Source organism: Rhincodon typus, chromosome 8 (assembly GCF_021869965.1).
Source record: "Rhincodon typus isolate 14 chromosome 8, sRhiTyp1.1, whole genome shotgun sequence".
Taxonomy (NCBI): Eukaryota; Metazoa; Chordata; class Chondrichthyes; order Orectolobiformes; family Rhincodontidae; genus Rhincodon; species Rhincodon typus.
This window is the reverse complement of record NC_063339.1, coordinates 1207693-1218627: the sequence shown is the minus strand read 5'-3', so window position 1 is coordinate 1218627 and position 10935 is coordinate 1207693. Positions and strand designations below refer to the sequence as shown.

The 10935-nt window shown below is 41.8% G+C and overlaps 1 protein-coding gene across 1 annotated transcript in view; it reads right to left on the bottom strand.

The window, feature by feature from the left end:
• Nucleotides 1-36: 36 nt before the first annotated feature.
• The window catches only part of LOC109937226 (solute carrier family 15 member 2-like), a 46281-nt gene continuing 35382 nt past the window's right edge, over nucleotides 37-10935 (bottom strand). Inside the window, exons 3-8 of the mRNA XM_048599985.1 lie at nucleotides 10564-10654; nucleotides 7575-7652; nucleotides 6371-6453; nucleotides 4159-4251; nucleotides 2205-2372; nucleotides 37-129 (exon numbers count right to left, since the gene is read on the bottom strand). Of these exons, the coding sequence (XP_048455942.1) occupies nucleotides 37-129; nucleotides 2205-2372; nucleotides 4159-4251; nucleotides 6371-6453; nucleotides 7575-7652; nucleotides 10564-10654 (606 nt within the window). The remainder of the gene's footprint in view (nucleotides 130-2204; nucleotides 2373-4158; nucleotides 4252-6370; nucleotides 6454-7574; nucleotides 7653-10563; nucleotides 10655-10935) is intronic.

Sequence of the window (10935 nt, the reverse complement as noted above, 5' to 3'; positions counted from 1 at the left end):
AGGTCAGGTGGATAGATGAAGTACAGATAGATATTCTTACTGGATCAGAAGCTTTCTCTTCTCAAGCTGAGGATAGATGAATCCTTCAAATAGCGGCAACAACAACAGCACAAATAAAACATTCAGAATCTGGAACAAATAAAAACCATTTTAATAAATGAAGGGGAATGAGTTCGAATAATATCCCTGACTGTGAGAATTTGAACCTTTCAGAAAGATGGAATCCTCATCCTTCCTAACTCTGAGGTTTATAGCCACCTCCCTGCTAAATGTGAAGTTCATTTCCCTTCCCCTTTCACTGAGGATTTTGAACCTTTCCATGCTGTATCTGGAGCTGGGAAGGAACCTGACTTTCCTCTGCTAGTGGATTCATTTCCGTCTCCCTACCAACTCTGTCGTTTATGACCCTCTCTCTATGACTCTGAATAGAGAGAAGGTATAAGGAAAATACTGCCAGAAGCTAACAGATAAAAGCGACAGACCTGAAGGTATTCAGAGTGGATGGGCTAACAATTTATAAGGAAGATTTATATTGAAAGTCTGGCTCGAGTTAAAGTCAATAATTTACCAGAACAGATGAGAGGTGTTCATTATCACTCAGAGAACCAAGGCTGGAAATTGCTGAGGCACATCCCATAGTCTTTCAGTCCTCCTCAGACACAGGGTTGGTAGCAGAGGACTGCAGAATTGCAAATATGACACCCTTGTTCAAAAATAGTGAATGGATATTCCCAGACACTACAGGCTGGTCAGTTTAATCTTTGTGGTGGAAATGCTTTTAGAAACAATAATCCAGGAGATCAAGAAGTCAGGACAATTGAGGATTAATTAAGGAAAGCCAGTACGGATTTATAAAGGTAAATCATGTTTGACTCACAGAATTGAGATTTTGAAGAGGTAATGGAGAGGGTCAATGTGTTTGATAGTGTGCAATTGTGAAAGTATAGTGGACTGCCTTAAGGGTCTGATGTAATGATGACATCATTGGCCATTTTGGACAGGAAACAGCCTAGTCTAAACTTGCTACCTGTAGAGTGAACATTTTCCTAATAAAGCTCCTGCTGTTTAACACTTCGGTCTTCTGGACCTTCTTGGAACTTAACAGATGACATATAATAAGGCAGCCTATGGAGTAAAAGGGGCAATGGCAACATGGATACAAAATGAGATGAATGACAGGAAACAGAGTGTAATGGTGAACAAATGCTGTTCGGATTGGAGGAATGTGTACAGAGAAACTCCCCAGTTATCAGTGCAAGGACTGCTGCTGTTCTTGATCTATATTAATGGCTTAGATTTGGATATACAGGCCACAATTTCAAAATTTACAGATAACACAAAAATTGGACATACTGTGAACTGTGAGGAGGATCATGACAGACTTTGAGAGGATATTTTCAGGTAGGGGAATTGTGGCAGACAAAATTTAATGCAGAAAAGTGTTATATTTATGTTGGAAAAAATGAGGAAATGCAAAATAAAACGCACAATTATAAATGGAATGCAGGAATAGAATGATCTGCAGGTATATGTTCTCAAATTGATCAAAATGGCTGGGAAAGTTGAGAAAGTGTTTAAAAGGCATAAACAGCTTTATAAATAGAGGGAGAGAACTAATCCATGATAAGGAACCTTCATAAAATACTGGTTTAACCTGAGTTGGAGTTATTACGAGAAACTGTTCCCATTCTCTGAAGATCAAACATAATGTGAACAGCAAACAAACCATCAGTGACTTGTAAACCCTTTTTACATAGCGAGTGGTTAGGATCTTGAATGCACTGCTGGAGAATGTGGTGGAAGCAGGTTAAAGGCAGCTTTCAAAAGGCATAAGCACTTGAAGATAAAGTATTCACAGGGCTATGTAGAAAGGGAAGGGGCTAGGCTGAGCTGAGCTGCACAATGGCCAAATGGCCGAATGATCATTCTGCTATTCCATCATCCATGTTTTCTCCATAAACTTAAGGGTTCACACTCTTTACCAGAACAACCTAAATCTGATCTCATTGTTCCACACTCTCCAAATGGATGTGTCAAAGTGTCACTATATGAGCCATTGTCTGTACCAAGATGTGAGAGATTGCCCCTTGAATAAAAGAGCATATCCATCTGTTACCACCTCAAGTTGTTAATAAGTATTGTTCCCATGCCTGGAATCAGTCAAGCCAGCACATTCACCGCTGGGAAACCTGAGGGGGCTGTACCTGTAGCTGGTCAGGTTTCAGTCTGATAGATCCCACGTTCCTATCCATCTCCTGGGCCTGCAGAGTCCATCGTGAGCCCTGCTGCTCATAGAGTGCCCAGTACATTGGCAACAACGGGTATAACGCCAGCACATTGTACAGCCGCTTCACATCATTGATGATCTCTTTCTGAAAAACAGAGAAAGGTGAGTAGCAAACATAACACTTGCAAATTATTCCCAGCATTTCACCCATGTCATGGAGTTGTCTCCAGGATTGTCCTGGAGGCTCTAGAAATTAAAGTCCACTCTTCAGGTTCCTTAAAACAACTATGTGTTTAAAAATTGAGTGTTTTGATTATTAATTGTAAAGACATCTGAGGCAGGGAGAATGGTTCTGTCAATAACATAACCAATCAGATAATGGAGATAATAAGGTGTAGAGCTGGATGAACACTGCAGGCCAAGCAGCATCAGAGGAGCAGGAAAGCTGACGTTTCGGGCCTAGACCCTTCTTCAGAAATGGGGCATCTCCAGCATCTGCAGTTCCTACTATCTCTGAGATAATGGACAGTCTGTTTTTGATTGGTGAGGGAAGGCAGCACTCTCTGAAAATGGCTGTTTAAGGAGGTGGGGTGATTAACATCAGGAAGCCATGTGATTATATACATACATACCCAGCTAGAGTTGACATCCCTATTGAGATCAGGGTCCTTTCTCAAGACCATGTGATATATTCTAACATGGTTTATCCTTCTGTTGCAAAAATTTGTGTGGCTGTTTTGCTAGCAGAATGAATGGAGAATTGTATTCCTATTACCTTTCCACCCTCTCCAGTGAGTTATGGTGTGTAGGAAAATAAGGAAAGGTCAAATCTCACTAACCCATTCTTCAGTATAACCTGTATAATGAAACCCAGCTAGTGTTGGCCCTTCAATTCTCTTGGGAGTTTGCTAGCCTTTCCAACAACTATCTGTCCAATAGAATTTTTATGCACCGATATGAGGTGATGTCATTGAGGTGCTTAACAATGTGACAGGATAAATATGAAGAAATTATTTGCTTTGGTTGGACAATCAGAAATTTAGCAGACCAAAGTTAAAATTAAAGCCAGGTCATTCAGGATTTAAATCAAGAGAGACTTTTTTTTTTACACAAAATCTGAAACCACTTCCACTCAATAGCCTATGCATGCTGGGGGTGTCAACTGAAATTCTCAACACTGAGATGAATAGTTTTTATTTTGAACAGCAAGGATATCAAGGGTGTGGACCAAATGTAGGTAAATACAGTTGAGATACAGATCAGATGTGATCTAATTGAGTACAGGAGAGGTTTGAGAGGCTGAATGCTCTGCTCTACTCTTTCCATGTTCACAAAAATATAGATACCAAAAGAATGTTTGAATGTGGCATCAGTCCACAACTGTAATTGTAATCCCATTCCAAATGTTTGCTTTTTCAGATACTACCCTCTGACTCCCTGACTGAGACTTGTATATTTTGACATTGCTTATTATGTCTCTTGCCAGACAAATGTGGTAGTGATATAGACAAATGAAACGTCAGGATGTTTAACATCACCTCAAATTCCACAATGGAACATAGTAAGCTAGAACAGCAAAAATGTAAAATGTTCTTGTAGAACCTGGACAGAGACATAATGGCAGGAAAGTAATAAAATAACTGGGAGATAAAGGTTGCTTAGTGGCAAACCATTGAAAGACTGATGATAAAAGCTCACTTAACCCCACTGCAGCAGAATGTTTAGGGCCATTGTAAATGGGGTGGAATTCCAGCAGAACTGAAGCCATCCTAAAGTTCAGCCCACCCCTTCTTGGCCTATTTCAAAAATCTCAAGGTCTGTCATCCAGTCCTGTGCATGGTACTGGCACAGCGGTGGGCATTTCAGAGATTTACCTGCCTTGCCATTAAGTTGGGCTTTCACAGTAATGGAAATATATAGAGTTGCCTTACCTCATATTTCTGGTCAGCCCAGTCTAGCCAATGCTCCTTCGCTCCACCCTTCTTCTTACTCATGTACCATTTGATCTTGTTTGCGATAGCACTCTGTTCAACACAAACAGGACAGCACTCATTGATTAAGTAATGTCAGGCCCAAGACCAGTTGTAATTTCACCATGCCACGTTTCTTGAGTGTTGTTGCAAATGCATTCATTCAGGCAAGTGGTGAGTATTCCCCTGACTTGTGCCTTGTGGATTCCTTTGGGGAGTCAGAATTTTAGTTACTTACTGCAGTATTCCTAGCTTCTGACCTGCTCTTGTAACTGCTGTATCTATATGGCAAGTCCAGATCAGTTTCTGTCAATGGTAATCCCCAGAATGTTGTTAGTGGGGAATTCAGTGATGTAATACCATTGAATGTCAAGGAGCAACAGTTAGATTGTCTCCAAGAAGAGACAGTCATTTCCAGGAATTTGAATGGTATAAATGTTAATTGCCTCTTTTCAGCCCAAGCCTGCACATTGTCTAGCTCTTGTTGCATTTGAACATGGACTGCTTCAGTATCTGAGGAGATAAGAATGGTGCTGAATATTGTGCAATTATTGGCCAACATCCCCACTTTTGACCTTATAATGGAGGGAAGGTCATTGATGAAGCAACTGAAGATGACTGGGCATAAGACACTACCCTGAGGAACTACTGCAGAGATGTCCTGGGGCTGAGAAGACTGAACTCCAACAACCACAACCATCTTCCTATGCGCCAGGTATGATTCCAACCATTGGAGAGTTTTCCCACTAATTTCCATTGCCAGTTTTGCTAGGGCTCCTTGATGATACACTTGGTCAAATGCGGCGTTGATATCAAGAGCTGTTCCTCTCACTTCATCTCTGTAATTCAGCTCTTCTGTCCATGTTTGAACCAAGGCTGTAATGAGATCAGGAGCTGAGTGACCCTGGCGGAACCCAAACTGGGCGTCACTGAGCAGGTTATTGCTGGGCAGGTGCTGCTTGATAGCACTGTTGATGACACCTTCCATCACTTTACCGATGATTGAGAGAAGACTGATGGACGGTAATTGGCCAGGATAGATGTGCCCTGTCTTTTTCCTACACAGGACATATGTGAAGTGAATCAAATTGGCTGAAGACTGGCATCTATGATGCTGGGGACCCCTGGAGGAGGCTTAGATGGATCATCCACTTGGCACTTTTGCTAAAGATTCTTGCAAATGTTTCATCTCCATTTTTTGCGCTGATGTGCTGGGCTCTCCCATAATTGAAAATGGAGTTATTTTTGGAACCTCTTTCTTCAGTGAGTTGTTTGATTGCCCACCACCACTCATGACTGGATGTGGCAGGACTGCAGAGCTTAATTAGATTTGATTGCTTAGCTTTGTCTATTACATGCTGCTTTGCTCCATTTGACACATAAGTCGGAGATAGTAAGAACTGCCGATGCTGGAGTCAGAAATAACACAGTGTGGAGCTGGAGGAACACAGCAGGCCAGGCAGCATCAGAGGAGCAGGAAAGTTGACATTTTAGGTCAGGATCTTTCTTCAGAAAATGGGGAGGGGGAGGGAGCTCAGAAATAAATAGAAAGAGGAGGGGTGGGGCTGGGGAAGGTAGGTGGGATGGTGATAGGTGATGTAGGTAGGCAGTGGTGGGGATTGGTCAGTGGGATAGGAGCAACAGAAAGGTGGGAGAGAAGATGGACAGGTTGTGTCAGGTCAAGGAGGCGGGGATGAGAGGGAGGGTTGGTCATGGGATGATGCTGGGGGTGGGGAGATTTTGAAACTGGTAAAATCTACATTTAGGCCATTGGCTCCCAAGGCAGAATATGAGGTGCTGCTCCTCCAGTTTCTGGGTGGCGCCATTGTGACACTGGAGAAGGCCCAGGATGGACATCTTGTCCGGGAGTGGGAGGGGGAGTTGAAGTGGTTCACAACTGGAAGGTGTTGTCGTTTGTCATGAACAGAGTGCGGGTGCTCCTCAAAGCAGTCTCCGAGCCTCCGCTGGGTCTCACCGATGTAGAGGAGGCCACAACACATGATAGGCAGGAGAAAATGCTGAATATTTCCAGGTTTGCTGTCTTAGACTTATCTTCAGTATCTATTGGAAGGACAAGCCCACCAACTCAGGGTAGTGGAGCATGCTAATTTTGTTAAATGAGACACTACATGACCAGCACAGACAATGATGTACCAAATGGTTTGTGACTTACCCCAGTGGCATATAATAATTTGCAGAATAAGTTTCCTGTAGGTGGATGAATCTTGTACTCAGGGGTGCCCAGTGCAAAAATCACTGAAAAACATAACATGTTAGCTCAGACAAGGGCAGTTAACTCTCAGCCACTTATTTCAAAAACACTTTTTTATTATTGAATTGTTTTCTGTTTACCTTATGCTCAATGACAGGAGTGTACATCAATCATGGAGGCTATCTCAGTCTGTTGGGACAGAGCGTGCACTCTCCCACAGTCACGAAAGGTGATGCTTACATAACGCTAGCTTTTTATTTGACCTCGCTCAGGCTGAACCAGGCCATTGGTGTCTTGTTCAATGCTGAGCTAAATATAAAGCCTCATATCCAATCCATCAGCAAGACCTCTCTGACATTGCTCATCTTCACCTCTAAGTCAGCATCTCTCACATACCTTTATTATTTCTAGACTTGACTACCTCAATGTTGTCCTCAATTATCTGAAATTGTCTGCCCTCCATCAACTCTCATTTATCCATCTTACCAAAACTCTGTCTTCCTTTTTAAAATTTATCTCAAGCCACAATTTTAGCCATCTCTTCTCAACTACCCCTCCTGGTCATTATCTATTTTCCTCTTGCTATCTTTTGATGATAAATATATTATGGGATGCACTTTGACTGAAGAGTAGATCTAAGCAGCTTAAACAAAAAGGAGGAGTCAGAGATTATGTTCCTGTTTCTCAGATAGAAGATGAAGTGTCTAAACTCTAATCCAGCCAGGCCCAGTTCATAATGATTAAAACATAGTCTACAAGTACAGACTTGGCATCCATTGGGGAACTCAGGCCAGGCTGAAGTATTCACTGGCTCAGGGAGAGTGTTTCCATCACTGAGTTAAGTTTAATCCATCTCCAGACAGCCTGTGTGGCTGGACCACAACCTCTGCATACTTTGTTCATTAAGGGTTACCTCCCCGCTCCACCACCACCAACACTGTAAGGGGGAGCTGGGACTCTGCGGCCTTGTTTGGACCCCATTGAGAAGAAGATACCCTAAAAATTAAAATTACAAAGAAACCAACAGGAATCTACCTTGGCAATCATGGTTACAATGGAATTCTCATTAAATGGGGTCACAGTGGGAAATAGTTTGGGAAGCACTGGACTACATGTGTTCAGCATTGGCTCTGCTGAAGAAGGTTCAAACAGAAATCAAACATACCTAAAGCCAGTAACATAGTAATTGCAGGGACACCAAATGCCAGAGGGTAGCAGTCTGAATCAAAACACTGGACATCCTCTGCAAGCAAAGACAGAGAGCATTGTCAATTATAACAGTAATGCACTTATGTTCACTCCACTCTCCAAAAATATTATGAGACAGCATGCAGACATTGCTGGATACTAGCCAGACAGTAGAACTGTGTGATCATACAGCACAAAGGCAAAATGTTGCACAGAGTGCAGGAAAGATTCAAACACGAAGGTTTCATGGTGTAAAAGCCAGAGAGTGGCAATGGGTATAACACAAGAACATATGAAATAGGAGCAGGAGTAGACTATTCTGCCCCTCAACAAAATCATGGCTGATCTGCCCCAGGTCTCAACTCCATTGATCAGGTCAGCATATGTATCAACTCCTTGATATTTCAAAACTCCACCTTCCCCCATTTTAAATACCTTCAGTGATTTGGTTTTCACAACTCTCTTGGGTTTCCAGAGATTCACTACCCTCTAGGAGAAGAAATTCCTTTACATCTCAGTTTTCAATGAGTGTCCCCTTTTTCTGTAACTATGTTCCCCAATTCAAGATGCCCACACTAGTGGAAACATCTTCTCAATATTTATTCTGTCAAGTCCCCTCTGCAGACACATGTATGTTTTAATAAGATGAACCCTCCTTCTTCTAAACTCTAATGAATTAAGGCTGAACCTGTTCAGCTGTTTTTGATAAGTCAACTGTTTCAGCCTGCAATATCTTTCTTAAGTACTGAGACCAAAACAGTTAGATGCAGACCATCAGGCTCTGGTGACTTGTCTGCCTTATATGCCATTAATTTTTCAAATTCCTTATTCCTGTGATATAGATTATAACAAGAACTTTCCACCTATTAGCACCTTGTTTATCTGTTAACTTTGGGATGTTTATAGTGTCCTTCACCATGAAGACTGACACAAAATATTGGTTTAAGTTATTTGCCACTTCCCTGTTCCCCATTATTAATTACCCAATCACATCCTCCAAGGCTTTCACACTTGCTTTAACTACTGTCGTTTTTTTATATACGTATAGAAGCTCTTACTGTTTGTTTTTTATATTTCTTGCTAATTTACTTCCATAATCAATTTTCTCCCTCCTTACCAGCTCTATCGTCATCCTCTACTGGTTCCTAAACAAAACTCAATCCTCCAGCCTACCATTAGTTTTCACTGCTTTGAATGCCATTGGTTTTGTTTGGATACTGTCCTTGACCATCCTTATTGACCACGGATGGTTCACCTTTCTCATTGAATCCTTCTTTTTGACTGGAGTAAATTTTGCTGAACATTATGACATATGCACTCATCCACTGACTTTCTCCTTACTCTATTTTCCCAGCTTGCTTCAGGTAGCACTTTCTTCATACCTCTGTAACTTCCTATAATTAAATTGGAGGCACTGGCTTGACATCACAGTTACTCTCCCTCAAACTGAATTTGAAATTTTATTATGTTGCGATTGTTACCCCATGAAGGATCCTTAACTATGAGATTTCTTATTAATCTTATTTCAGTAACATTACTGGACTTGAAATAGTCTGTTCCCTGTTCTCAGAGCAACATACTGCTCTAAGAAACAATCCCTGATGCAGTCTAGAAACCCTTCTTCTCCCTGCCAGAACTACAACAGCATTGCCAATGGCTTCACCTTCCACCCTAAGATCCTTCACATTCAACAGACTGTCCTCCACTATTTCAGTCACTTCCACCAGAATGACATTACAAAGTACAAACTTCCTTGCACTTTCAGCATCCAGAAAAGTCCAGTGCCCCCACAACTCCATTATCCACTCCTCAGTCACCCTCCCCTCACAGCTTTCCCAATCATACAGCACCTTTCTATGCAAGCAATGGAAGTGCACTACCTATTCTTTTATTTCCTCCCTTCTTACCATCCAAGACCCCAAACACTCCTGCTATTCACACTGTATCTGGACACATCTTTAGTATACCCATTACCACTATTTTTGATTATTGCAACATAAAACCTTTTGTCATGTAATCTCACCTGCCCTCCAAAGAGTTCCCTTTTGTCCTTCCCGTCCCTTCCATCATTCCTTTGGCTCAAAAACTCTTACACTTCTATCTTTGACAACAAGGTGTAGAGCTGGATGAACACATCAGGCCAAGCAGCATCAGAGGAGCAGGAAGGCTGATGTTTCGGGCCTAGACCCTTCTTCGGAAATTTGTTTTCGATGAAAGTTTATGTCAACCTGAAACTCTGTTTCTCTCCACAGATGCTGTCTGAGCTGGTGAGTATTTCCAGCATTTCTTGATCAGACCTTAGTTATACTAATTAATAGGATTCCACACAGATCAGCTTTCAGTGCACAATGGCCAGACAGTGATATATATCGGTCAGAGGTTGGAATAATGGAAATAGCAAAGTCCTCTGATCAGGTGGTAGAGTTGCATTTATATTGCATTTTATTTGCAATAAATTACATTCAGTATGACAGACTCTGGGATACAAATCAGCTGTTATTAGAAGGCACTTGGCCAAACTCAAAGATCCAAAGGCTGAACCTATATTAACTTTCCAGTTTCCATGTATTTGTAGTCACCTGTCCCTTCCTCAGTTTAATTCAGACTTAAGTCAGTGTTTCTACTGGACACACTACACTCACTTCTATAGATTGTGAATGACTGTGGAGCGTCACTTGTTGGTTTGAAATCAGGATAGGTTAGTCCTCACCCACGCTGTTTCTCATGCTTACTGGAAACTGATCTCAATTCATTGAGGTCCGTTTGATCTCCAAACATCTGTCAACACTACCCCAGAGCTGACAATGGAGAACTGCATTTGAGTGGCCTCCTTTATGAGGGATACCTGTCCCAACAGCATTGTTACTGAGTTTGACAAGAATGAACTTGTGAATCAGTTTACATCAGCAGGCAAAGATTACCAAGCGACATTACCACCACTTCACTTCCTCACTGAGCCTCCTCACCTCTCAGGATTGGGATGATGATTCCTGCAAGTAAAGCTGCCAGGTTCATAGAAAAGTAGAAGAATGAAAAGTACATCCGGTAACCTTTCTCCTGTGGGGAGTAAATAAACCCAGTTAGTAACTATAGTGTCCAGTCTGCACCAATGCCTAGCACTGATATTTACACCTCAATCTACTGGCTTCGCTCCTCTGGCCATTTTCAGCAGCCAGTTAGATAAAAGTAGTTAATTGGCTATAAAGAATGTTCTGGGGTCAGAACTCAATCAGGCCAGGATTCATTGCATGCCCATCTTGACATAAGCTATTGTCTCAGCCTTAGTATAAAACTGAATAAAAACCGAAAGAACTGCGGATGCTGTAAATCAGGAGCAA